This window comes from Mizuhopecten yessoensis, unplaced genomic scaffold (genome assembly GCF_002113885.1).
Source record: "Mizuhopecten yessoensis strain PY_sf001 unplaced genomic scaffold, ASM211388v2 scaffold10275, whole genome shotgun sequence".
NCBI classification, from domain to species: Eukaryota; Metazoa; Mollusca; class Bivalvia; order Pectinida; family Pectinidae; genus Mizuhopecten; species Mizuhopecten yessoensis.
Window position 1 is genome coordinate 3,279,922 of NW_018408465.1, and position 26,371 is coordinate 3,306,292.

The 26,371-nt window shown below is 35.9% G+C and overlaps 1 protein-coding gene across 2 annotated transcripts in view; it reads left to right on the plus strand.

Moving 5' to 3' along the window:
• Positions 1-26,371, plus strand: part of LOC110459901 — an 82,807-nt gene that overhangs the window by 4,763 nt on the left and 51,673 nt on the right. Inside the window, exon 1 of one of the 2 annotated variants that reach the window (XM_021512382.1) lies at positions 19,236-21,419. The exons of the other annotated variant lie outside the window; for it this stretch is intronic. Coding sequence (XP_021368057.1) covers positions 21,330-21,419 — 90 coding nt within the window. The 5' untranslated portion in view covers positions 19,236-21,329. Of the gene's footprint in view, positions 1-19,235; positions 21,420-26,371 lie in introns of those variants that run through there. 2 annotated transcript variants of the gene reach the window in all.

Below are 26,371 nucleotides of genomic sequence, written 5' to 3' on the forward strand. Positions count from 1 at the left end.
CAACACACAGGGACAAAGTATCCCACTACGTTAATACACAGGGACAAATTATACCACTACGTCAACAAACGGAGACAAATTATACCACTACGTCAATATACAGGGACAAATTATACCACAACGTTAATACACAGGGACAAATTATACCACTACGTCAGCACACAGGGACAAATTATACCACTACGTCAATACACAGGGACAAAATATACCACAACGTCAACACACAGGGACAAATTATACCACAACGTCAACACACATGGACATAATATACTATCGATGTTCACACACAAAAACAAAACTTACCACAACGTTAACACACATTGACAAAATACGCAAATACTCCTAAGCGTCAAAAGCAAAGACAAAATATTCCACAATGTCAACACACGACAACAAAATAATTCACAGCGAAAAAAGGGAGAGAAACGTATACTTATTCAAATAGAATCATTTTTAAAATGTATAGACTTTTATAATAAAACAAGCAAAATGTCGCAGAAAAAAAAATATGAAAATATTTTTAAACGATTTTCAGATCACACTGAATTAACTAGAAAACTTTTTTTTTCTTGGGCTACGCTCCATCTGGACATATCATAACAAATTTTCAAGTATTATACTTTATCTAAGGGTATGGGGTCCAAAGGGTTTGGGGTATCTAAAATTGGAGTGAATATCCGAGTATGTTATAGAATACAGAAACTCTGGACTTTTTGTTTGTATCTCCCTGGTACCCCACTCTAATGTAAGAAACCTGTCAGTAAGTCTCCGTGAGAAGACGTGGACTTGACGACCCGCGACATGTCTACACGAATGTAGTGAGCGAGTGTAAATATTGACATCTGTCTAGTACCACTTACCGTTTAGTAGGTACCTGTTTATCATTATGTTTAAATTTAAATATGCGCCATGTGTAAATATTTCTTCTCAATACCAACAACATTAAATGATTGCTTTTGATAGTTGAACAACTGAAGGATGAAATGTGTGTACATTACTTTCATTTTTATCATGAAATCTTTTAATGTGACGTATCGAATGTGTATTTTCTGTACAAGAAGGGGCGGTTTTTCACCAACATTCTGGTTATTTACTTCATGTATAAGTAGACTAAAAAAATGGCAGTGAGCTTCGTCAACTTTATCTCTTGTAGGCCGGCATTTTTATCGATGTTTTCATGAATGATGCCGAAAACATAGAAACGATGATGGTTTGTGAATTGCGTTGGTCAATTATACATCCCATAATAGGCAGAACTGTTTTCTCTATCTTTAAACAGTGTGACTTAAAATTGATTATAATGGTAACTTGATATGTGTTTAAATCCGTCGGAGCTTCGTACAAATTGAGACATAGTTGATCACAAACAAGAAAGTCTCCGCTTTTATTGATATTTACAATAAAACCTGTTTTTGAAAATTTCGAAATAATTATACAGAATAATAAAAACCAAATCACAAACAACTATCCGACACTTTTTATGCTAAACAATTCAACAAACTTCAATGCGTTGAAATGCTTTCAAATAAAATAAAATACGATGTGATTATTTCTTTTCAATTTCTGTTTCTGTTCAGGGTTTGTCTTCGTTCACTTAATAATTTAGAGTATGCGGGTGATCGTTATTGAAAATAACAAGTCTCTAGGCCCTATACAGCGAGGTTGGGCGACAATAAAACCGGTGCATGCCGGAACTGTCACAAAGTACAATAAGTTATAATTAAAATCGGTTTATTGTTGCGCTGTTTAGTGGACGTAGATCTTACGTTAGAGGAGTACATACAAGTCCTCATTTAATTAACTGTTCAGTATTCATATGTCAACACATTTCGTCAGGGTCCCGCCCCTTGTAAGGGTCCCGCCCCTTGTAAGGGTCCCGCCCCTCTGGTACAGTCGCGGTAGGTCGACTTTAAAACGTCAAGTTCGCTCCACAAAAAAAAAAAAATGTAAATCACCAACCAAATAAATATTAAAAATAATTATGGACCTAAATTTTCTGTAAATTATTTTTTGCGGTTGAATTGCCATAATTAAAATTTCAAATATAGCCATATAGCTTTTCTTGATCTATGAAAATATTACGTGTGCTATTCGAAATATTTCTTTTCAACGAAATAGAAAACCATTGATGAATGCGAGTTATATATCACATGACAGTAGTAGGACTAGAGTGTGATATTTTAAGGAGTGCGAAGTACGAGTGGGAAGAGTCACAACACAGATGATAAATCAGTTAAACGTCCATAAACTGTTAAAAATGTAAGGAAGCGTTCATAAATACATAGTAAAACGTGCACATGTTAAGTAGGGCAGTTTTATTTTAATTGTCCGATTTGTGTCGTAAAATGTTAGATTTTGAAAGGTAGTTAAAGGTTTGCGTAATATCTTTGAATATTTGTGGATATACCTGTACTTTCACAAATCCGAGTAACCATTGTAAGTAGTTTTATGTGTGTAGCTTTAAATGATGAGTTCTGACGAGTACAAAAGTCAGCAGATTCTCGCTTTGGTAGATTACTATTTCCACATATAACACGAAGAAAATATCAGACGTCAATAAAAATGTGTCATGGAAGTATTAATGCAGGATAACGAAAAAAACCCCACACACTCTAATCATTTTCACAGTTTATTTTATTCTGTAAGCTTTACAGTTTATTTTATTCTGTAAGCTTTACAGCTTATTGGTTAAGCATAACATGTATGTTACAAAGATGGCATAGTAATTACATACAATCATATACTAGTAATATAAATGCGCACAACACACCCTAGTTTTATAATTTGTCACAATCAACATCATCATCATCATCATCATCATCAGCAGCAGCAGCAGCAACAACACAAACAAGAAAATAACAACAGCATCGTCATATAGTAATGTCACAACTCATCAACATCATCTACGTCATCAACATCATCTACGTCATTCCCACTCATCATCATCATCATCATCATCATCATCATCAACAACAACAACATCATCATCATCAATCATCATCATCATCATCAACAACAACATCATCATCATCAATCATCATCATCATCATCAACAACAACAAACTTGTATCAGCGTCATCATACAGTAACATTACAATGCACATTATCAAGGTAATTTGTAAGTTATTTTGCTATTAATATTATGCATACAATGGTTTGGAACATTCACGAATGATACATTACGTCAGACTATACATGATAATAACTAGCTAAACAAGAATTACTATTTACTCTAAACGCCTTCTCTTGTTTGCTTCAATAACATATCTGCCTAATTTACGAAGAATTATCATATTGTCCACACATAAAGTTGCACAATTTCACTCATAGATGGTTTACGCCAATAAAAACTTGTCATGTATTTCAATCGTAAGTCATGATACCAGTTACATGTTATAATAAAATGATGTTCATCTTCTTTGTCTGAATTACATATAGTACAGATTCTTTGTTCTCTCGCTATATTATTATATCGCCCTGTCTCAAAAGCTAAGTTATGTGCAGACAAGCGTAATTTCGATAAACCAAGTCGATATGTATTTGGCATATACTGTGTCAAATAATACTACAGGGAAAAGCGATTTGCCAAATGCTTATATAGAATACATTTCGTTGGAGACTCAAGTGAACCAGTTAAATAGTGTTGCCTTTGATCAAAAATTCTTTGCTTTATTAGGCACGATATACTTTTATGGTTATACGTATAGGGTCATGTCCATACATCTCCAAAGCCGAGAGAAAATAGATTGTGTGTTTACGTTATTTACCCAGTGAAAACAATTACCTGTTTTACTATCACTTAAAAAAGAATACGAGGTGCTCATAATACAGTTTTTCGTGTCTATTAATTTAAACTAGGTTTTTTTTATCATTCTATACTTCCTGATACATTCTAATGGATACCGTCCCAATTACAAATACACCACTGCATTACACGTAGATTTCTTAACTTTCAGAATACTCTCACAAAAATATAAGTGCACCTTTTCGATATCCAAACCCTTTGAAGAACCCCAAACTTATAATTCAGAATACTACAAACGTAAGTATCAAATAAACGAAGTAAAGTTTTAAAATTAAGGCTGTAGTTAGAACAGTTAGAAAAGAGCAGACTTAGCCTTTCTCACCTACCACCACTAGGCCACATAAACAACCCGCGATCACCCTCCGCCTTTACCTAATTTCTGGATCCAACGCCTGCTTGTATGTATGCTAGCTGAAGTTATCTGAAACTATTTTTCTATTTGTTGTGCATTTTCTTGGAAAAACAGAGATGGTAACTAGGATTTGGTCTCTGTATAAGCCCGTAATATATTATGTATAATAATCATAGTCTAGCACGCGCTGTGTATCTTCATTATTTGATAGCGCCCGCCAGGGTTGTTACATTAGATTAATCAGTGATAGTGTAAGCATTAGTTACGTTGTTCAATATATTGGTATTAACAGGGACGTATAGTGAAGTCCCTGGTATTAAACTTAGCTAACTATTCTTGAATTAAAAATACACATATCTTAAACCCACAGGTTATGTCTTTCAAAATAATAAATAAGAAACTACTTTATTCCTGAAACACTTTGCACGAATTTGATTGAGTGTCTGATCGGGTTGAGATTTGTACTGAACCACACTGTATTTCTCGTTTGTGACTTTGTTGTTGACATGCATTCAGACAGGTACAAATGCAACTTTATATGGAACAGTTGCTATTGGCAACCATATTGATGCATTGAGCATGTGCAAGAAAGCAACATGGCTGTCAAAACCGCACGACAATTTCCGTAAACGAGATTTTATTTCCTAGTTTACGGAGAATGCCGACGGTTCCCGATTTGAACTTATCCTTTCCTTATGTGATGTTTTTTTTTTTCTTATAGAATAACAATTTTCAGTATTGATATTCCTTTATCAATTTATAGAATTGCTATCACGTGTTTATTTACGGGTGTATTTATTCTGACTCTTGTTTCTCTTTAAAGGTGAGAAGAAAACTTACTCATCAAAATTTTAGTCTCATATAGGTAGAAGATAAATTTATTGACATGACAGGGATTGAATCTTAATACATGAACATGCAGTGTAATAATTCCTGGTGAATTTAGCCAGCCCAATAACTGCTGGTCCTATACTGTCTTACATAACCGGTGATGGGGGATTACATTAAGTTCTACACACAAAGTGTATCAAAATGTAATAAGTATAAAATGCCCATAAATCAGGAAAAGCTGATGTCCTTATCAGTGAATATTGGAAGTTTGCTAACTCAAGTGATGATATCTTATTGACGGTTTCAATTACGTAATGTGATCATTATAACAGTTTTACACTTAACCAGAGTCAAGCATTATCTAAAATCGGGAAATTACCTATCTAGAGTAGAATTTAAATTATTTTGATAAATAATTAATCTTTATAAGCTACCCACCGCTGTGCCTTCCCTTATAGCTCTTAGGTTCAGTTGATACCTGTACAAAGTGTCACAGGTAATTAGATTGATAATTATTTCACAGGTAATTAGACCCGTAATGATGACAAAATATTTGGATATTGTATAGAATAAACACGGTACGATAATCTCCCCTGCTGTTTACAAGTACAATAACTCTCTAATGTACAACTTAATCACTGCCACACGACAGACAAGCGGCCTTAATGTTACGCGAAATTGGTGAGCTAGAAAATAATCTTACACAAAATGCTGTTAAAGTCGTCTTGTGTAAGGAATTTGTTTTGTTATTGTTTTATCAAGGGTATAGATGTTTATAAAACATGTGAACGAGATCCAGAAAATAGCCATGTATGCGTTACAGATTAATTTGACATGTGCACGGATGTCATCATCAATTAGTGTTATAAATGGGAGACTCGTTCGTTTCCATCCAGGATTGTACTTAACCCAAGATATTTTTTGGGGAAATTTATTTGTTATTTTTCCGGAAACTTTTGATTTTAATGAAAAAATTGTCTGAGCACTTAACTGCTGCTAAAAACCAGACATTTTCAAATTTAGGCTCCGCCTCTTTCCTTTTATAGTCTGGGCCCTGGTTTAAGTGACTATGAATCTTGGACATCATATAGCAGGCGAGTTTCACGACGGCAAGCCACACTTATTCTATTAAATAATAATCAACTGTAATTTGATATTAGCTGAATGTCGGATAGCGTTGTTAGATAAATACTCAGTACATACAATGGGAGTGGAAGTGGCTGACTCTCTGTGCTGAACGGTAAACAAAGCGGTATTGGATGACATTCTGCTGGGTCACTTTGTTTGGGCATCGACCTGAGATGTTTGTCGACCGGATTATCTCCCTTCGAAAACATTCACATCAATGTGATTGACCTATAGTTCCTTGTCATCTCATCGCAGTTTCAAGTGGATTCAATATCCCCTGTGCAACTTAGTATTTGATTATCACAATACCAGTAGCCATTAATTGCCATATATTACCCTCCACTGGAAAAGTATCAGAAACTACCCCTCTCTCAAGAATCTCTCGACCCCCTCCTTCCAAAGAGTCTCAGATACCCACTCATTATGGAGAGTTTCGGAAACCCCCGTCGGAACAGTCTCTGTAATCCTCTCCGTTGAAACGGAAACAGTCTCTGGACACCCTGACACCGCCCCGCTCCCCCCACCCCCAACCTGATTTGTCTGTGGACTTTCCCTTTGTTAAAGGTTTGAGTCTTAGGTAAGGTTATGCGACGCCGATGTTGACAATAGATGGGCAACCGAAAGGCAATTTGTTTTATCTTACTCAAATGTTAGTAACCTGGACAAGGAAGCATAACGGTCCTTCCGGTTATTAGTAACACTCGAACGGGAGGAGCCAAGGGGCATACCGCCGTACTAAATGTAGGTTGGAGAGGAAAGAAATCACGTTATTATACCTCATCTATATAATAGCGTGTCTGATTGTATTGTATTGGGCATATGACAGGAGAATAAAACAATATGTTCCCCTCACGCTCTCGTGATTCCTCTATCATGTTTCACTTATTCGGAGCCTCTCTTGAAAGATGTGTTCCGAGTGACCGCAATAGACGACCATGGCGCGGAAGCCTGGCCATTTTCACTGTTGTGTTATTGCACGGACTTAGATAACATCTCTTTATTTTGTTAACCTATAGCAAAAGCATATGTTACAGGCTCTTGGTTCTATCTAAGTGTGATTCATATGAAACATATTCCAACTTTCTCACATAAATAGTAATGATACTATTGAGTAACAAAACTAACAACACATCAATTTTGAAAGATAATAATAATTGCATATATGTGAACCGCAACCTTTAATCTGTATACAAGTGTATACTGTGTTTTAAGCTCAGGACTTATTCGAACTGGATGAAGCTTCTTTAATAATTGTTCTCTTTTTAACACAGCGGACACATCTAAATCAGTTAAAGAAAAAATGTCTTGAAAAACAAAAAAACAAAAAGTTACCAAACAAGAGTTCTTTGGAGTAAAGTCACAAAAAGCTTAAGCACTTCTTACAAAGAAGTTGAATATCAATCTTTTAGGAATATATTGATGATTTAAGTGGTGCTGAAAATTGTTGCTGACAACATAATAGCTTTAACGAGTGGGCTTGTAGAAAAACAGATCTGAGCTAGTGGTGCTGTCAACAGGAACACTGGTGCTCGAGCTGTCCCTGGAACAGCAAGTTTCATTTTGGTTAGCTGAAAAAGATAGAATTCAAATTTAAATCATACTGGTCTAATCTAATTCCGTGGTTATTGTTTTATAATCGGTATTATCGGTATAATAAAATAGGTTTTGTCCTTGCCCGAAGGGAAACACATTTCTTTGTTTTCTCGGTATTAATGATGTTTCAGCCCTCGGGAAATTTATCTCGGGAAACAAAGAATCGTGTTTCCTTACCATAAGAGCAATATATGTATAGTGTTCCCAAGTATTTGAATTTAGGAAGCAGACATTTGTATTTTTTTTTGTCCCAAACAAAACCTCCATTCATATATCGCCTATTTTGAGACTAATTGATTAACATGTGTGATTCCCACGCTCCTCATACGTATAAAAGGTCGCATGACCTGTAATGAGTAAGTGTGGTAGCGTTGCAGGGTTCAAATAATCTTGACGAGACTCAGAGTCCCAATCGATGTCAGGACGAGGTTAAGTTTGAGTTAATTGAATAATCCAGTGATTGAGACAAGGTTCATTTAAATCTCCATTTCACCTTTGTACCACATCGTAATTATTGGTTTGCGTTTTTTGTCAACTCACATGCTGCTATACCTACAGGTACTTAATTACCGATAACGTACAATTAAAATATTTGCAGTGCTTTCATTCTTTCAAATAACTATTGTTATAAAAGAACTTTTGTTGACTCAAACATGTTATGTGTGAAATAAGACTCAACCGGTGAACATTGGTATTTGATATCTATAAAGCATGAAGAAGGATCGCCAGGCTTACCAGTGAATCAGATCTGACACTGTCTGCTACGCAACCAGTACATTCTTTGTACGCTTTTCATATTCTGCAATCCTGATCTTTATAGTCGATCTACTGCACAGTGAATTGATAACATAGTTTTACTGACTGATTATTTCTGATTCAGTGACTGTATATCACCTACATGCTCTACGTTTTCAGTAATTGCTGATAGAGTACAAGTGATATACCTGTCGATTTATATATCAGCTGATCTGACCTACATTCGTACGCCTACCACAATGGCTTCCTGTTTCTCTTTCACTTACTGTTAAATTTATTGTCGCGATTAACATCACATCAAATGGTCAACGTGTAGTAAATACAGTTTATAAATTATAATTGTAGCAGAAACATGAGTATTAAAGACTATGCTTTGTTACGAATGGAGTTTTGTATACCTGTGATATCCTAAGACGTTATTTGTCGTAGTATGACATAAGCTTTCGTTATATGGGCTTTGTGGTTGAGATGACGTCACAAACAATCGTATATGGAGATTCGTTGTTATATCGTGTATGTACAGACACTCGAATATTACTTTTGATGTCCAGACATAATGACATACGTATTCCCTTAACTGAAACTTACAGCTTACAGAAGTATATAATTACAATAGTTGCGCCGTATACCAAGTACATTAAATTATACATACATTGTATATCCATGATTACATAAGTACATGATTGGTAGAATGCCAAGGTTACATTGTAATATTATGAATTATTGTAGTCTATTTTTATGACCTTTTGTGTGGATGTTGTCCATTGCCATGATCTTTGCTGACGCTGTTTTTATCATGACCTTAGTAAGTGGATGTTGATTATCGCATACCCTTGGTTGACGTTGTCCATTGCCAGGACCTTGGTTTATTTTATTTATTATCATGATCTTGGTTGATGTTGTTTATTGTCATGATTTCGGTTAATGTTGTTTATTATCATGATCTTGGTTGATGTTGTTTATTGTCATGATTTCGGTTAATGTTGTTTATTATCATGATCTTGGTTGATGTTGTTTATTGTCATGATTTCGGTTAATGTTGTTTATTATCATGATCTTGGTTGATGTTGTTTATTGTCATGATTTCGGTTAATGTTGTTTATTATCATGATCTTGGTTGATGTTGTTTATTGTCATGATTTCGGTTAATGTTGTTTATTATCATGATCTTGGTTGATGTTGTTTATTGTCATGATTTCGGTTAATGTTGTTTATTATCATGATCTTGGTTGATGTTGTTTATTGTCATGATTTCGGTTGATGTTGTTAATTATCATGATCTTGGTTGATGTTGTTTATTGTCATGATTTCGGTTGATGTTGTTTATTGTCATGATTTCGGTTGATGTTGTTTATTATCTTGATCTTTGTTGACGTTGTTCATTGTCATGACCTTAGTTAGTTGATGTATATTATTATGATCTTGGTTAATTTTTCATTATCATGATATTTGCTGTTTATTGTCATGACCTTAATTAGTTGACGTTGTATATTATTTTGATCTTGGTTGATTTTTCATTATCATGATATTTGTTGTTTATTGTCATGATTTCGGTTGATGTTGTTTATTGTCATGATTTCGGTTGATGTTGTTTATTGTCATGATATTTGTTGGCGTTGTTTATTGTCATGATTTCGGTTGATGTTGTTTATTATCATGATGTCGGTTGATGTTGTTTATTGTCATGATTTCGGTTGATGTTGTTTATCATCATGATATTGGTTGATGTTGTTTATTGTCATTATTTCGGTTGATGTTGTTTATTATCATGATCTCGGTTGATGTTGTTTATTGTCATGATTTAGGTTGATATTGTTTATTGTGTTGACCTTCTCTAGTTGATGTTGTTTTTTTATCATGACGTTGGTTGATATGTTTCATTATCATGAAATTAGTTGATGTTGTCCATCGGCATGATCTTTGTTTATTTTGTTTATTTTTATGACCATAGTCGATGTTGTTTATTGGCATAACCTTTGTTGACGTTGTTTATTATCATGATCTTTGTGGACGTTGTTTATTATCATGATCTTTGTTGACGTTGTTTATTATCATGATCTTTGCTTGATGCTGTTTATTGTCATGACCTTGGTTGATCTTGTAGTCCATTGTAATAATATCCATTATTGTTGATTTTAATCGACACATAATGTGGTATTGACACAGGTGTCAAGGTAGACGATCGTTACTACATAGACGATCAATGACGAGAAGTAGTAAACTAGGCCGAGTTTTAACTAGACACTGAGTATAAAGTCAAACATCACATTAATCGTGTTCACGAGTGTTTGTATTCAGTTTTCAATAAATATGATTTAATTTAGTTTAACTATCTTTACACAGAAAAAAATAACAAAACAACAAACATAAATAAGTGACCGCTTCTTACATATGTGTTCATGTACACAATCCGGCTATACACTATATCCTAAATCAAATCAATTTCAGTCACGGCATGGTAATTGAACCGTAAACTCCTTTGGTCTAAGGTATATACCATGTTATATTTTAAATATCGTTTTGAAATATTATAAAATTAGACATGACAAGTTTATGAAAAGTAATTAAGGGAATGTGGACCTAAGAATAGTGTGTTCTTATATATCGTACACCAAGTGATCTGTATTCGGTTTACACGCAATCTGTGTGTCGTCAGGGGAGTCTCGTTATCCAGAAAATGATTTGGGTGTCCAGCGATACATATATATACACCATTCGGTATAAGGTTTTAGAACGAACTATATGCATAATCTATAATTACTCAAGATTAAATTTACATATTATGTATAAGATAAAAAGAGAGTGTGGCTATTTAGATTCATAGTTTGCTTTTCTTTTTCTCAGCGTTTAGCATAAACTCGAGTTATTTCCCTTACAACGTGCATATACCCGGCATGTTACGAATGATCGCTTGTGGTCGGATGACTGTCAACTAAGTTGCCTAACAGTGTAACGCAGAAAGGATAGTATAATTACAATATTATTTGGTACCAGTAGAGGATTTCTTTTTGAGCAGGGAAATGTATGGAAAAATGACCATAGCACATGTTGGTCGTTTGCTTAACCACGTGCAGCATTTAAGACCTTTTATGCATACATTAATACATGTATACATTTTACGGCACATGAGACCAATCAAAATACTAAGATGAATATCTGTTATTTATTTTTTGTGTATTATTATTTAAAGGAAAGTTCCTAGTCGTCTTTACAATGAAAAGGATCAATATAGCTTGCGAAAAAAAAAAGATTTTGGTAATTTTGCTTTTAACTTGAGGAAATGAAGCGGTACCAAGAATGGAACACTTTTCATGTATGATGTAGCAATTTTTCAGCAATACAAATTCTTGGTAACTATTTTAAATAAAAGATTTATATATATATATATACAAATGTAGTTTTTAACAAATGGAACAAAACACTTCCAGTTATTTCCATGAACTGACTGGTATAACGAAACGTCCAAGTGAACCGGACTCAACTTAATGAACTCTATTAATAAACACACGCGCCGGTGATACCCCTAAAATGCATAAAATTGAAGCTTAAGGCAGCGATTGTTTGCCAAAGGATTAAACTTGATGTTCCAGAAACTTTTTTAAAAATACTATTAGTAACGTTTTGGCAAAATCTGTGTCTATCAATATTCTAGGTTGACTTACGAATATATATATATTATGAAAAAGAGCTTCTGATAGCCTAACCGTTCATTCCTCAGAATAAGATCGTCAAATGAAAGTAAATGAAATACCTAATTGGAATTGGGTAGGAAGTCTGCAGAATTAATATTTAAAATATTGCAAAGATCCTTAACTAAATAGTAAAATACTCCTAAAAAAAGCTAATAATGTATTCAAGCAAATTCTTTATTACGTTATTTTATGTAGATCACATTTTACTACGCACGCGTCATCTTCATACTATGTTATTGTACGTTTTACTCGCTGATTATGTGCTAGCTTTCTGTGATAGTGTATTGCTTGATTTGTTGTTTTCTGTTTGCTTTTTTATCATGTTTGTCGCAAAAATAGCACTACAGCGCTAATGTTTCTCTGTTTGATATCTGCGACGTTAAATAAAATTTCTTGTATCTTGTACATCTTGTATACAACTTTGAAGTGTACATTTACTGTAGGAGTTGTGCCCCCTGACATGTTCGCACGGTTAGATCACGCATCCGTATTACTCCCCGTTGTCAACTAGCGCTAGCGCCTATCCGTAGTCAAACCGTGGTGCATCCGAAGCGGACCACGGAAAGACTATTCCGGGGTCATCCGTGAGTTTCCATCCGTAGTGGATCCGGCGAGACGACCCGTGAATGTGTGACTGGACCATTAGTGATGTGATTAAAAGGATCTTCGATATTTTGTGATTACAGATATCATTTACAAGCAGTTCGAACAATTCTAATACAATAACAAACGAACTTGTTGCTTGTTTCAGTGTTATTTTGTTATTTTTATGTAAATATTACCCCTTTGGTATCGACCCAAGAATTGTGCATATGAGGTGATTCATATACCTAAAAGACAGAAACGTTTTATATTGGGAAGCACCATAGCGAGTAAGCGCTACATAATAGGACAGAAATCGTATATTAACATGTTATTAACATTAATATTTATGGAATTTGATTTCATGTTGAACATAATGCTACGCTTTCACATGTCAAACAAAATCTCCGACTTGAGTACTGCTTCTGGTTGGTGTACTCCTATTTGAGGGGTCAAGATTAGGGTTCAAACATCTCGCGGGACTTAGTCCTTCAAGGAAAGATAACAATATAATCGATAAAACACACGAGGCATGTACAGGTCTCAAGGTGCGCTTACCGGCCAGAGTCTCGCTGTTAACGACTCTACAGATACAGCTTATAGTCCCCTATCTCCCCCGTCACTTCCTCTCAGCACTTCAGATTCGTCATAAAGTGCAGCGTCAAATATAGCGGACTTTGTCTTTATGTGAAGATACAGGACTAGACACCTATCGATCGTCGGACTTCCGGCTCCTGTCGAGGTGAAATCAGCTTTATGGTATCGACATAGAGGCTCCACGGCGAATGATGGTTGTTTATCGCATTCATCTTAATTGATTAACTAAATTTTCAAATATTGATCAGAAAAAGTAAAGAAGTAGAAGGGCGGTAATTCCTAAAGTTCAGATGGTTCATGTATGAAAGCAAATCATAAAGAGACGAAAAATTTAATCAGCCAATCGAGTGACATCTCTTTTCCCAAAACATTTGTCGTTAAAACTGTTTTATTGGCTTTGAAAATGTGCACATTAATTTTGGAATTATATGCATGTACAATGTAAAGCGGACATTAATGAAAATGTCCTTTCCCTTCACAAGAATTAGGAATTGGGTAGCTTTTTATTGTCAAATACATGTACATGTGTTAGCACCACCTTCAAAGAACTTAGAAATATGGATATTTCGCCTATGACGTTTGTATGTATTAGGGAAGTATCATGCTTCGAAATAACATTACTTAGAACTTGATCTTCTTTCACCACATATGGTGCATGTGATCCGCGATCACCGATTGAGCATTAACTTCTTACCGTGTCAATGGTAGGCCCAAACACCTGCTGGGAAATACTATAAATGGATTTATTTAAAAGTACATATCTGTGCTATTTTTCTAACATTTACTATCATTTTAAAAAGAATCCATCTGGATTAGGATGGAAGATGAATTGATGAACAGAGACGAGGGGGGCACCAGATGAGTCATCTTTATGAACCCACATTAACATCCACTAAGGTGCGGAATGGGTAAACATATTACCCGTCCCTCTGACTGCCTGTAGTATTACAGTGTTACCTGGTGAAATGTCTCGGTATTTTCTGATTACTGACTTACTGACTTTTTATTGTCAAATGAGGCTTATTGAGTTATTTTCAGCGGTATGGAGTCGAGACAACAGTCATCTGCACTCTTTGCTTCACAAAGGAAACAGACGTTTCCGAAAGCTCCCAAAAATAAACTTCCAATTACTGTTTGTGTTCAAAATAAACTTAGCTTGTAGGTGGATACTTTTGCCAAACGGAAGTACATTCTATTTCCGGAATCAAGAAGTACATGCTCAAATATTCTACAAATGACATGAATGTCAAGTCGGTCGGCTATGTCTAAGTCTAAATGCAACATAGAGTCCGATTAGATGTATCATATCCGTAAGCGTACATAGGAATTTACCGGAAATCCATTTCTAAAGGTAATATTCTGCCTTAAGTCGGTAACCGGAAGTCTTTTCCCAAAGGGAACATGCTGCATCGATAGTTGTCTAGATTAGGTAACCGGAGGTCCTATGGGATACATCGTATTGGTTAGTGTACAGAGTAGGTAACCGGAAGTCCTATGGGATACATCGTATTAGTTAGTGTACAGAGTAGGTAACCGGAAGTCCTATGGGATACATCGTATTGGTTAGTCTACAGAGTAGGTAACCGGAAGTCCTATGGGATACATCGTATTAGTTAGTGTACAGAGTAGGTAACCAGAAGTCATTTTCAAATGGTAATTTTCTGAATCGATAGGTACATGTATATAGGGTAGTTTGACGAAAACCATATGACGAATGTCATATGATATATGGTATGATTAGCGGACAGTAGGTACACGGAAGTCAATTTCTAAAAGTATAAGTAATATGCTGATTCGATAGCTGTCTTATATAGGTAACCGGAAGCTCTGTGGTAAATGTTATATGTTGTATGTACGTAAAGTGGCGGTTGTCAGGGTAGACACGCGAGATGCCACGGCCAGTAAGTCACTATATACCGGTAGGTGTATTATTTATGACTCGAGGACCGGGTAGTTTATCAGGCCATAAACAGCGATGGTACTTGACACGAACAAGAAAATGGCTGTCGATATATCTCCAAGCTTAACCCGTGAATCATCCTGTTTGAACAGGGATCGTTTTAACGAAAACACACCGTCCACGTCGAGGGTCTGCTTAAGATGTCGCCACAGTTAAGTTATGTACATACTTAAAAGTTTATATCTCAATAGGTACATAATTGTTCTTTTTATATTCCTGGCACATATCATTTCTACATCAGGTCGTTTAAAAAAACGTGATGTTGTTTTGTTTTTTATGTTGCTGGTTATAAAATTCGTGCTCTGAATGTGCTGTAAATAAACTCATAACAAAAAAATTTAACATGAAACCTAGCACTCGTAACGGATCCTGTCGTTCCCAGGACTAATACTGACTATCATGTCCAACTTAAAGCAGTTCAATACTTTAATGAATCGGTATTGGCATCGGTTTCGATTTTTGTTATGAGGTGTATTTAATACTGAAAAAGGGATGACATGGATACTTGGTATCAGAGAAGTGATTGCATTGTAGTTACACAATCAATTTAAACGTCCATGTTGTTGTCTGTCGCTTCACTTATATCAGTATCTAATCCTAATAACAGGTAACTTTCCATTTCTAATAGTACATGTGTTTATCTGTCATAGTACTTGAAGGTGACCCAGGGCCGTTTTTGTTTGAACGGTCAAACGGGTCGGACCACAGTTGTTCGTTTATTAAATAAGGTCGGACCTAGTTATATGATGCTGCATTCAGACGAGCCTTGACAAAGCCTTGCAAGGCCTCCATAAACATGTTCAGGTCCGCAAGGATTTATACCCGAAATTGTTAAATTTATAAACGGTCAAACCGGTTGTTCCGCATAAACGAACAGGCCCCATATGACCATTTTCATTTCTGAACCAACTCGAGATTTCCATATCAGCCCCAGGTCCTGGGGGCTCGATGGCTAATAATGGTCGAAATGGTTATATGGTTACTGAGCAAGTTCAACGGATATGGCGCGTGCTGGACGGATACGAGGTATTATGGGATATTGCCCTTTCACAGTTAGCAGTGCCCCACATCCAAAAATACCCCTATCACGGACAAGTATCTGATAAAATGACAATTTAATTTCGAGGTGGAGAGAGGGAGAAGAAACCGACCTGGCAGAATATGGAAATATATATTTTTTTGACTTGCTCATCATGAAAGTAGGTTAATCTGGGCTTCCTAGAGATGAGGATAATTAAATCAGGCCCGACTTGGTCGCCAGGCAGCGGCAGAGAGGTATATGGTATACATATTAGATAGTAGACATGGAAAAGGGTGAGATCCGTTTGTAATTCCAGACAAAAAACTTCTACAAAACATGTATTTTTTTGGTTTTAATCATTTATAAAAAAAATATTGGCAGTATGTAGTCCCCGTTTATATAATCACTTTATTTAATTGTATAAAGGTAAGTAATCTGGCTTTAATATTATGCCCTGTTTTGGTGCATTGAACTTAATTATTCCGATTTCTTCAAATTTGTAACCCCCTCCCCATCCTCCCTCAGAATCAAATGTCCGTCTCTCTACCAAGTCCCACTTTCCAACATCCAGGTATAGGTATCTACACTTCAGAAGTCCGTGACCTCATATATATAAACGCGACAACACTTAACATGTCATTCATCATATTATGAAGGCTACCGCTATATATAATATATATATTTCAGTCTGTTTAACACCCTTATATATATTGACATTGTGATGACATTAGACTTTCGAGGTCCTCACCTTTGCTGCTCCTACCTATACAGGTACCGTCAACTGTCGGTAAGGGAAGTGTTAGGGCCCACACCCTGACCCACATAACCCCACTCAGACCCCGACACCAACCTTTCTAATTAGTACTTCAGGTGACATCGATCACAAAAGTCAATCTCAAACTATGTATGGAATCGGAAAAGTGCAAACAAGGATAACTACAGTCTGATCACGTCCACGAAATTTCTGCAGAAAGCGTAAGGTTAATTTTTCCATTTTTCTTTCTTCAAGGAAGATGAGTAACTGTAATTGTGCCTTGTTCATATTGGCTAACACATTTCATGTAGAGTTAGGTTTTATAATTGGTGACGATTGTATATGAAGTTTGGCTATAGGATTGGTGACGTATTATGTAAACGAGGTGTCTCTGTGACGTTCATAATCTCCTTAACAAAATCGATTTCTGGTAGTTTTTATATTTACTCACTTTTCTTTTTCTCGGTAAGCGTTGATCGTTAAGAATTTATACAACCCATTGCTACAGAAAAAAGGGAAAGTTTTCTTTCTAACTTTACATTAAGTAATGAATGAAAACCGGAAATGATGACTGAATATCACGTGTCTGGAATAATAAACGTAGTGTGTGGTACATTACTGCTATAGTCCCTGGCAATAGTTATCTAAACCGATTATTAGTATACACATGTACATATAGGTAGTGAACCCCTGTTATATCTCCAGTTACCGCCTCTTCCTTCGTTCCTTTATCTGTCTCACATTGTCTTTGCCTATTCCTCTTTCCTTTTTCCTAATTTTTTCGTCTAAAACATTGTACATAACAATATATATCAATTAAAAAACAACGATTTATATAATATGAAAAAGACAAAAGAATATTTTTTAAAGATTAGAATAAGTGAATATTCATGAACGGATTATAGATTATATCTGTACATTTTTTTCGAAAAATAAAATAAAAATAAAAATATATAAAAGATATTGATATGCATTTCTGAACACTAGTTGTTGAGATTCTGCGGCGTCCTCGAAATTATTTTCTTTCTTAAACCCTGCTGACGGTGTCTAAGCGGACGAGCCACCTATCATGATAAAGAGCCGATACATATAACCGCATATGGTGCACCTTCTGTTTAAACCTGAGTATGGTTGTAACCCACCTCATGGTCATTTGTCCGGAAAACGGACAAACTAATACTACAGAGAAAAGAGCGCATAACAGAGAGGAAACAAGAAGTCATAGTATTTCAATAGTTGCTGCTAATAAAATTTTGTTTTTTCATCGAATACATACCATCCTTAAGGAACCCTTATCGCGTCAAACCGTCTTGCAGTTGGGAACGTTTAGTCAATGTTTCTGTTGTTCTTGAACCTGTATGACATAACTTATATTCTTAAGACATATGTATTTTTTTAAAAGACTGAGCTATCTATAGAAAATGCCAACAATGTACATTGGAGCTTACGAATTTGATTATATATCAAACGAGGAGGTCGTTGTATCTATGACCACCATGTGTAGAAGTCTGACGCTACGTTTGACTCCGTGGAGATTCCATGGATCCCAAATGACTCCATTCTACATCTGTCCTAACGTCGCTTCCTTTTAGTCGATTATTGGTCTAAGTTTAGATTTTTGGGTTGGTAAAGAGTTTGTTGGTTTTCATAATGAGCGTGAAGGGTATTCTATTCACCGGGTAAATAGGCAAACAATTTATTTGGGAGAAGTAATTAAAATGGACCGGTTTACGCTGTCACCCGCCGACTTAGCAAACAAGAGTCGGGGCTACAACGGTAGCATAGCAATATACCTCAACAGCAAATGTCAAAAGGTAAAGAAACGAACCAAGTCATTTAACGAATTAACGTCAGACAATGGAAATGTTATAAAGCGGCGGAGGTAGCCGAGATGTTGTTTCAAGACTAAAGTCGACCGATTACAAACCCACGACAAACACATCGTCCGTATACATATAGGTAGCGCGCCTGTCAAAGACGCTCCAAACAACAACACCGCTTCATTATGCTTATCATATTTCCTAAATATTTTAATATCAGAGGTTGATGCTTTAATATCCTTTTAAATAGATCACAGTTAAGGAGAGCCTTAAAGGAGACGGATGAATGCCTGTGGCCACCAAAGGGCAATATTACCTGATATTGACTCCAGATGTAAACAGGTGTATTATACAGGTGTGGGTATTTGATGGAGCGAAACTGCTTCGATATGTTTGTGTACCGTTATGAAGGTTTATGGGAGGAATAATTACCTGGTAATAATGTAAAATTAAGGAGTGGTGGAACAATTTATTTACAACGTTATTGCTGAGAGCACGCATATTTGACAGGGAGGATTGCGTTTATAAAACATGCTTCTGTCTGCACTATAATCTATATAGACGCGTGCAATGTTGGCCGTTATTTATATTGTGGATGTTACCGGCTCCCATTGGACAATTCAAGACGCACATGTATGAACTTAAATATACGTAAGCTATCCCGTGCTGGCGTGAAGAGGAAGTTAACCTCACGAAGATCCATCTATATGTTTTGGATGTCCGTCGACAACGATTGCTGCAGTGCCAGACTTGCTAAAAAGGACCTATCCGGAATTGTTTCATTAAACACGGCTGTGGTAATGTTATTGACAAGTAACATGCAAGAGAGTTAATATTGGACTGTAGATTTATGTTATTTACGGAGCACTCCGATTATCCTGCAATTCTGATTTAATCTGTGCTGTTTTCTTTTTGTGCTTTAGAGGTGAAATGGAGTATTGCAATCGACCAGACGATCTAATATGTGAATTGTGGGCAGTGGAGTGGGAGTAATATAACTATTTATACTTTTGGGTGGAGACAGAGTCTCTGTGTTCAGACGCAATAAATACATCAAAAATCTATAACGGGTCAACTTAACCCCGACATCCCTGTATGTGTACGCATGCTTGCACGCCCTAGCTGTTAATACTCATACACGGCCAGTAAAATATTGATTGTTTCTTTTTAAAATCAATTGAAAATACGGAATTTTCATTCTGGATATTGTTTGATAAATCGGAAAATGTGATACTTCAAAACAGAGCCTCTGGATTCCATTCTATCGGACTTGTCATGCGGATGTTAATTCTGTTCAGCAAAAGGAGTGGCTTCGCATTGCTTGATAGACTTTAATTGATTTGAGTGTTAGGTACAGGAAGCGGACACGTTAGAAATAAGCGAACGTTGTTTCAGTGAACGCATTTAACAAGTTGGAAGTGTCGTATTCTGAATTTAGAATATTTTGTTTGGATCTATGCCATACGAAAGTTTGATTTTGCAGTAACTTTTACGTTCCTTGCCATTTCATGTAGAACAATTATACGCATTGTACGCTATTATAAAGGTACAACGACGAATTTTCATGTAAACAAAACCACAAAAGGCTGTAATGCGGTTACTCGACAGCCAATTCGATCATTTGTAATACTACTTTCGGAAACAATTAATCTTAACCAGCATTCATTCCGTATGTCGTGGCTTCTAAAGGTCATATATACCTACAGTCTTAGTGTATTGTAACATTTAGTGTTCAGCACCATCGATTACCGAACCACACATTAGCCTCCATGGTCAGGATCGGTCGAGCTATTGTCCAGGAACGGCATCAGCCCAGAATCTGTAAGTTGAAAGCCTACTCCTCCGCTTTGCCTCATTAGACAAGCACCTGTTAATTGGCATTACCGTCACGCGTGCCGATCCATAGTGTACTGTCGGACAGTGAGGGGAAAGGTATCTAGGTATTCTGTACATATTGACAGTTAGCCTCAGTCCTATCCAATATACCCCATTGTTTGAACAGTCCTCGACATATTTTCAGGATGTGGGTAAAAATAGATAAAGTGTTCCTAAGTGGTGTAGAGTTGCCGTCCTGTGCGACGATTAACAACTGCCAGGACAGTTCGTGAGGCTTGTCCGTCGTTTTACAGGAGATAACCCACAGTGCAACGTCGGAAGGACAGTTACCTGCAGAGAAAAACTAACAATGAGATAGTGATACCCAACATTTACGTAAGATTAGGTACGAAGGAGGAAGACGATGGCGGAAATACATGATGATAAGATATTAACAAGGTATCAAGAAACTGAATGACATTTTGATAACGTGCAAACCTGCAAACGGTGTCATAATATATGAAAATCAAACTTTTCCACAGTAAATCCTAGCAAGAAAGGAACTAGGGTATTTGCCCGTTACAGTAGACGAGTGAAGATAACTCAGTGCTATTGTGACGAGGATGTCGGACGATTTTCCAGACTTTGTGAAAGTGCGGTGTAGGTACCGACTAACGACCTTCGTCTCCCCTGACTACGACGGAAATAGCAAGGTAACCTTGTCTACCAACTATCCTCTTACATTTTCTGTGCTGTTACATATATAATGTATCCCATTCATTCAGACGTATTGTTCTCCAAAGTATATTGTTCTTTTTTATTTATATATCATCATTTCAAATGCTAGTATGACTTCAATGCAAAGTTTTGATATTGCTAAAGCTTTACCACATGTACCCACTTAAATTTTCGTTTCATGTTTGGGATCAAATCACGGGTCACAGGTTTTAAATATAAATTGACATTTTACATGGTAAGCCTGAATGATGATTCCCCTTTGAAGTTGAATCCTATTTGCTTTTCGTGTATTGTAATCCGCGTAGTTAAAACAGTGCACATCGCCCGTGCACTCGTGGACGTGTAGCGTACGTGTGAAGTTGTGTGCCGGTGGTAAACAGTCTGTGTACACGCCCCACACTGCTATGTTGACTTCTCGTATCATAAACCACGAATCTGTAATATGTTAATTACATAAACACATAAGTACCTGATTTCGACAAACGAGAAAAAAAAATCTGACTTTTAAAAAACAAGGTGTTTCCATATTGGTATAAAACCAAAGCCGGATACATACCATATACGTAAAAATGTATAATTTTAATGGATTTTTTTTTTATCGAACAACTTAATTTTGAAATCCTCATTAGCGTAGATTGTAGTGTGTTTCCAAGCCTATTACTAGATCTCAATAATAAGTGTCTTGGTCAATAGGATGTTGACGTTTGGTATTATTAACTTTATGTATTTTGTTCATATTCGTACTTTTATCAAGTAGCAATAAATATACGTTTCCCCAACAAGAACTGTTAAATTTCATTAAGCCAGAGGCACTGTTATTAAAAATGAAGCCAGTATAGTTGTTATGATATATTGTAACCCTGATATAAACCGTTGATATGATATAATGTAACCCTGGTATTAACAGTTGATATGATATAATGTAACCCTGGTATAAACAGTTGATATGATATAATGTAACCCTGGTATAAACACATGCTATGATATACTGTAACCCTGGTATAAACAGTTGCTATGATATAATGTAACCGACGTACGTCTACCTCTTTTTTACTCACTCTCCCGTGACTGACTTCGCTGACCAGTCCTCTATCACTCGTGTGTTAGTCCGAAAACTAAAGACTTCTTATCGGACCCCACCTGGTTGTTATAATCTTAAGACAACAGCAGACCATATTGAAAGAGTAGGTACGGCCCTAAATAGCTTTTCGGAAAAAGCGAATGAAATCATGTTTTATTTCAAAGTGAACATGCATTTTGTATCAGTATAATAAGACAGTTAATGTTTGAGGTTTCGAGATAAATCAACAACTTTCTGTTTTCAATAACAAGGGTTTACGTCTTTCAGTGTTGCTTCGGGAAAAAACACCTGATCTCGGGGAGCCAGAAACTTGCTATACCCCTCAAACCTATACCTCAACTGTATATTGTAACCTTGGGTCTGACAGTTATTATGATATAATGTAACCCCAGTACTTTTTGATATTATGTTTATAATAGAGAGGTATACAATCGGCATGTTGGAAATTGTCGTTTCATTGTTCCAGAAAGTACTTCCAGAGGTGCTTTACCAAAAGCTGTGATATTACAACGATGCAAACAGCATTGGTTTGTATTCAAAGTACCGCCCACTGTTGTTTATAAACATTGACTTGAAGGAACTGACTATATCCTTAAATCCTTTAGTTAGGTTGATTTATCATACTGATACAGACATTTTTTTGGAAAAACTATCAAGGACGATAATACCATATCTACATCTATTACAAACTGCGTCAAGGTCAAAAACTAGCTCCACCTACTTCTCATCTGATTGGTTCGGTCGTTTCCTTTGATTGGTTGGTTATTACAGGTACAGAGTTCCGTTGAATTACAGACTTTAGTCTATCAGATATAAGCTATATCCCGGGGATATAACATCTCTGTTTTATTCAATATATGGCAGTGACAAAATAATACAAAATCAACGAAGAGGATTCGAAAACAAGTACATAAGTAATTCGTCTCCTTATTAATAAAACCTGGCAGTAGGACGGCACTGTTACATATATTTTGATAGTATAACAGACAAAGAGAAGAAGAAGAAATCAGGGAGGGGAGGGTGGAAGGGGTGCATCAGGAAATGAAAGAAAGTGGTTACGAAGAGAATAACGAGAAGAACTGCATTACTTAATTTAATCTGGTTGAAATGTGATTCATGAAAAGGTAACCCTAATGAGCTCTATATAAGGATGCATTAAATACATTGGAAATCTCTGTGTTGATTAAGGACAACAGCGAATGCTATCGTTTTACTTATATATTGGGATAAACGGTATAGTAATATAGCCTTGTACTTAAATATAATGATAATAATATGCAACATTAGATATAGCGCCCTATCTAGCTAGAATAAGCCACTCTAAAAGTGCTTTACAGTATATAGATATACGATTTATACACTCAATACAATTAGCATGTACCTTAATCAATATTTTTTTTTCTATAAAGATGTTTGTAATGTGGTGTAAAATGTAACATACGTACATACAGTAGGGACTGTTGGGAACCAGGGGCGGGTCCAGGTGAGGGCGTAATGGGCGTACGCCACCCCCACCCCCCTTTTCGAAAAAAATAAAAATAAATAAAATATCGTAATCTGCTAATATTGTATTGAATATGGCAATTTATCATATTCATTAATTAAACACATACTCGGATAAAAAAAAAATGTCAAACCCTGACACTTTAACTATAAAATATCCATGCTCCAAGTCAGGAACCGTTCCATTAGTGCATTTCATAATTATTTTATGTTTTTTAGCAAAAAAAAAGGTCCAATATTGAATGCTACGCCCCCTCTTTCAAATATCCTAGAAACGCCCCTGGGAACAACAATGTACCTACTGTTCACGGCGCAGGATGTTATTCCAGAATGCGTATATTTTCATAAATGAGGTAATAATTACACTAGGCCTCCTCACATTACACGTAATAAGCATGAAGCGTACTTTTAGGATTCGAAAGTATTTATTTATATATAAGGAATTTTATTCTAAATGATGATTTGATTTTAATATCAAAATTACCGTCACACATTCCCAAGAAGGTAATTTTCATAAATATATCGTCTGAAAGGTTACAGCACAAACAAGCCACTGTTTTACCCGCAAACACGTCATATTAGTATATCAACGTATTTAGATTTCAGTGATGTGTAGCGTGATAAGAGGGTGTAATACAGGGGCTTCATTCAGGAATCACTTCCAAACCTGAAAGGAGAGAAAACAACCGGCCGTGTCATAATTAAATATGTAGACCAGATCGTATGATCTGATATGCACGTATGGATTTATTAGTCCCATGTAAAAATACCTCTGTTGGTACGCCGTCAAAGAAACAACGGTATAGCATTTCAGCAATAAATAGTTTGTGAAATATTGTTGTTATTTCTCCAATGATTTATTTAGGTTTCATCACACCTGGCCCATGGTTTTTACTTTGGATCATTTCTCAATGTAAAATAACTTTAAGCGACGTGACGTGACATTATTTTTATTTACTTTCATGTTTTTAGGAAAAACAGGAGACCGAAATCATGATAGTTGTCTCTGACTTCTATACATTCTCATAGGTTCATTCTGAGCTAAAATCTGGTCAATGCAGCTTTTAGGTCGGTATTGAGAATAAACTTTCTGGAATACCCAAAAAGATATAACATATCTTATCTATACTTAGTGAGATATCCTGGGTGTATTTCACGCTATATAGAGGCCACAACTAGTGTATTAGGACATTGTCGTAATACTTAGTCAATAGACACGAGATATTACCTGTTTATACCGTTAACGTTCTATGGGCATGCGTCCACTGAACACAGACACTTCTATACTTTTTTTTCATAAAGTGAACTGTTTGTTCCTTCGTCTCATATCCGCTTCTATATATATACCTTATTTTCACGTTTACTGTACGATCATGCCTTCCCTTTGTATTCACTGAATTTAAATGAATCTCGTATTTCCCGCAGTAATGTTTATTTCATTTGCATGCCAATATAATTTCTATATTAAATGCACTTTTGTTGAACGCATAAATACAGTCTGCTTTATAGATCCGCATCCAACAATTGTTCACGCTAACGTTGATATTAAGGAAGTGCTGCCCTTTTATATAAAACCTATAATTAGTTGAGAAACGTGCCGAATGAATTGCCATGTAATAACCGATTTTATGACAACGCTGTCCACACCTTGATGGAAAATCCTTTTTATTGTATGCTATTGTATATTTTATATCAGGCATGTCAATATCTCAAAAGTTCACGCAGCCATAAGTAACGTTAATCTATGGTGTCTATTTATAGACGTTTAGTATAATGTTGGTCAATGTAAGGTCATGCTTAGCAATACCAGATTTATTTCGTAAAGATATCATAGCAGTAGACCTGTGGACCTGTCAAAAACAAAATGGGGGCATTTTATTTATCTAATTTAAACTCAGGTTTTAATTTTTATCAATTAAAGGCTTTTTAATATTGTTGTGTAAAGAAAACTTCTCAAAAAAGCATGTATGATGAAAAATGAAGCTAGCATACAGAAAATGATATCTCCTGTGTTGGTGTCTCATCAGTTCCTGTTGTTGTCTTTCCTTTTGTTTTGGCATACCCTCTATTCCTGTTGTTGTCTTTCCTTTTGTCTTGGTGTCTCATCGGTTCCTGTAGTTGTATTTCCTCTTGTTTTGGCATGTCCTCAGTTCCTGTTGTTGTCTTTTGTTTTGTTTTGGTGTCTCCTCAGTTCCTGTTGTTGTCTTTCCTTTTGTTTTGGCATGCCCTCTGTTCCTGTTGTTGTCCCTCCTTTTGTTTTGTTGTCTCCTCAGTTCCTGTTGTTGTCTTTCCTTTTGTTTTGGCATGCCCTCTGTTCCTGTTGTTGTCCCTCCTTTTGTTTTG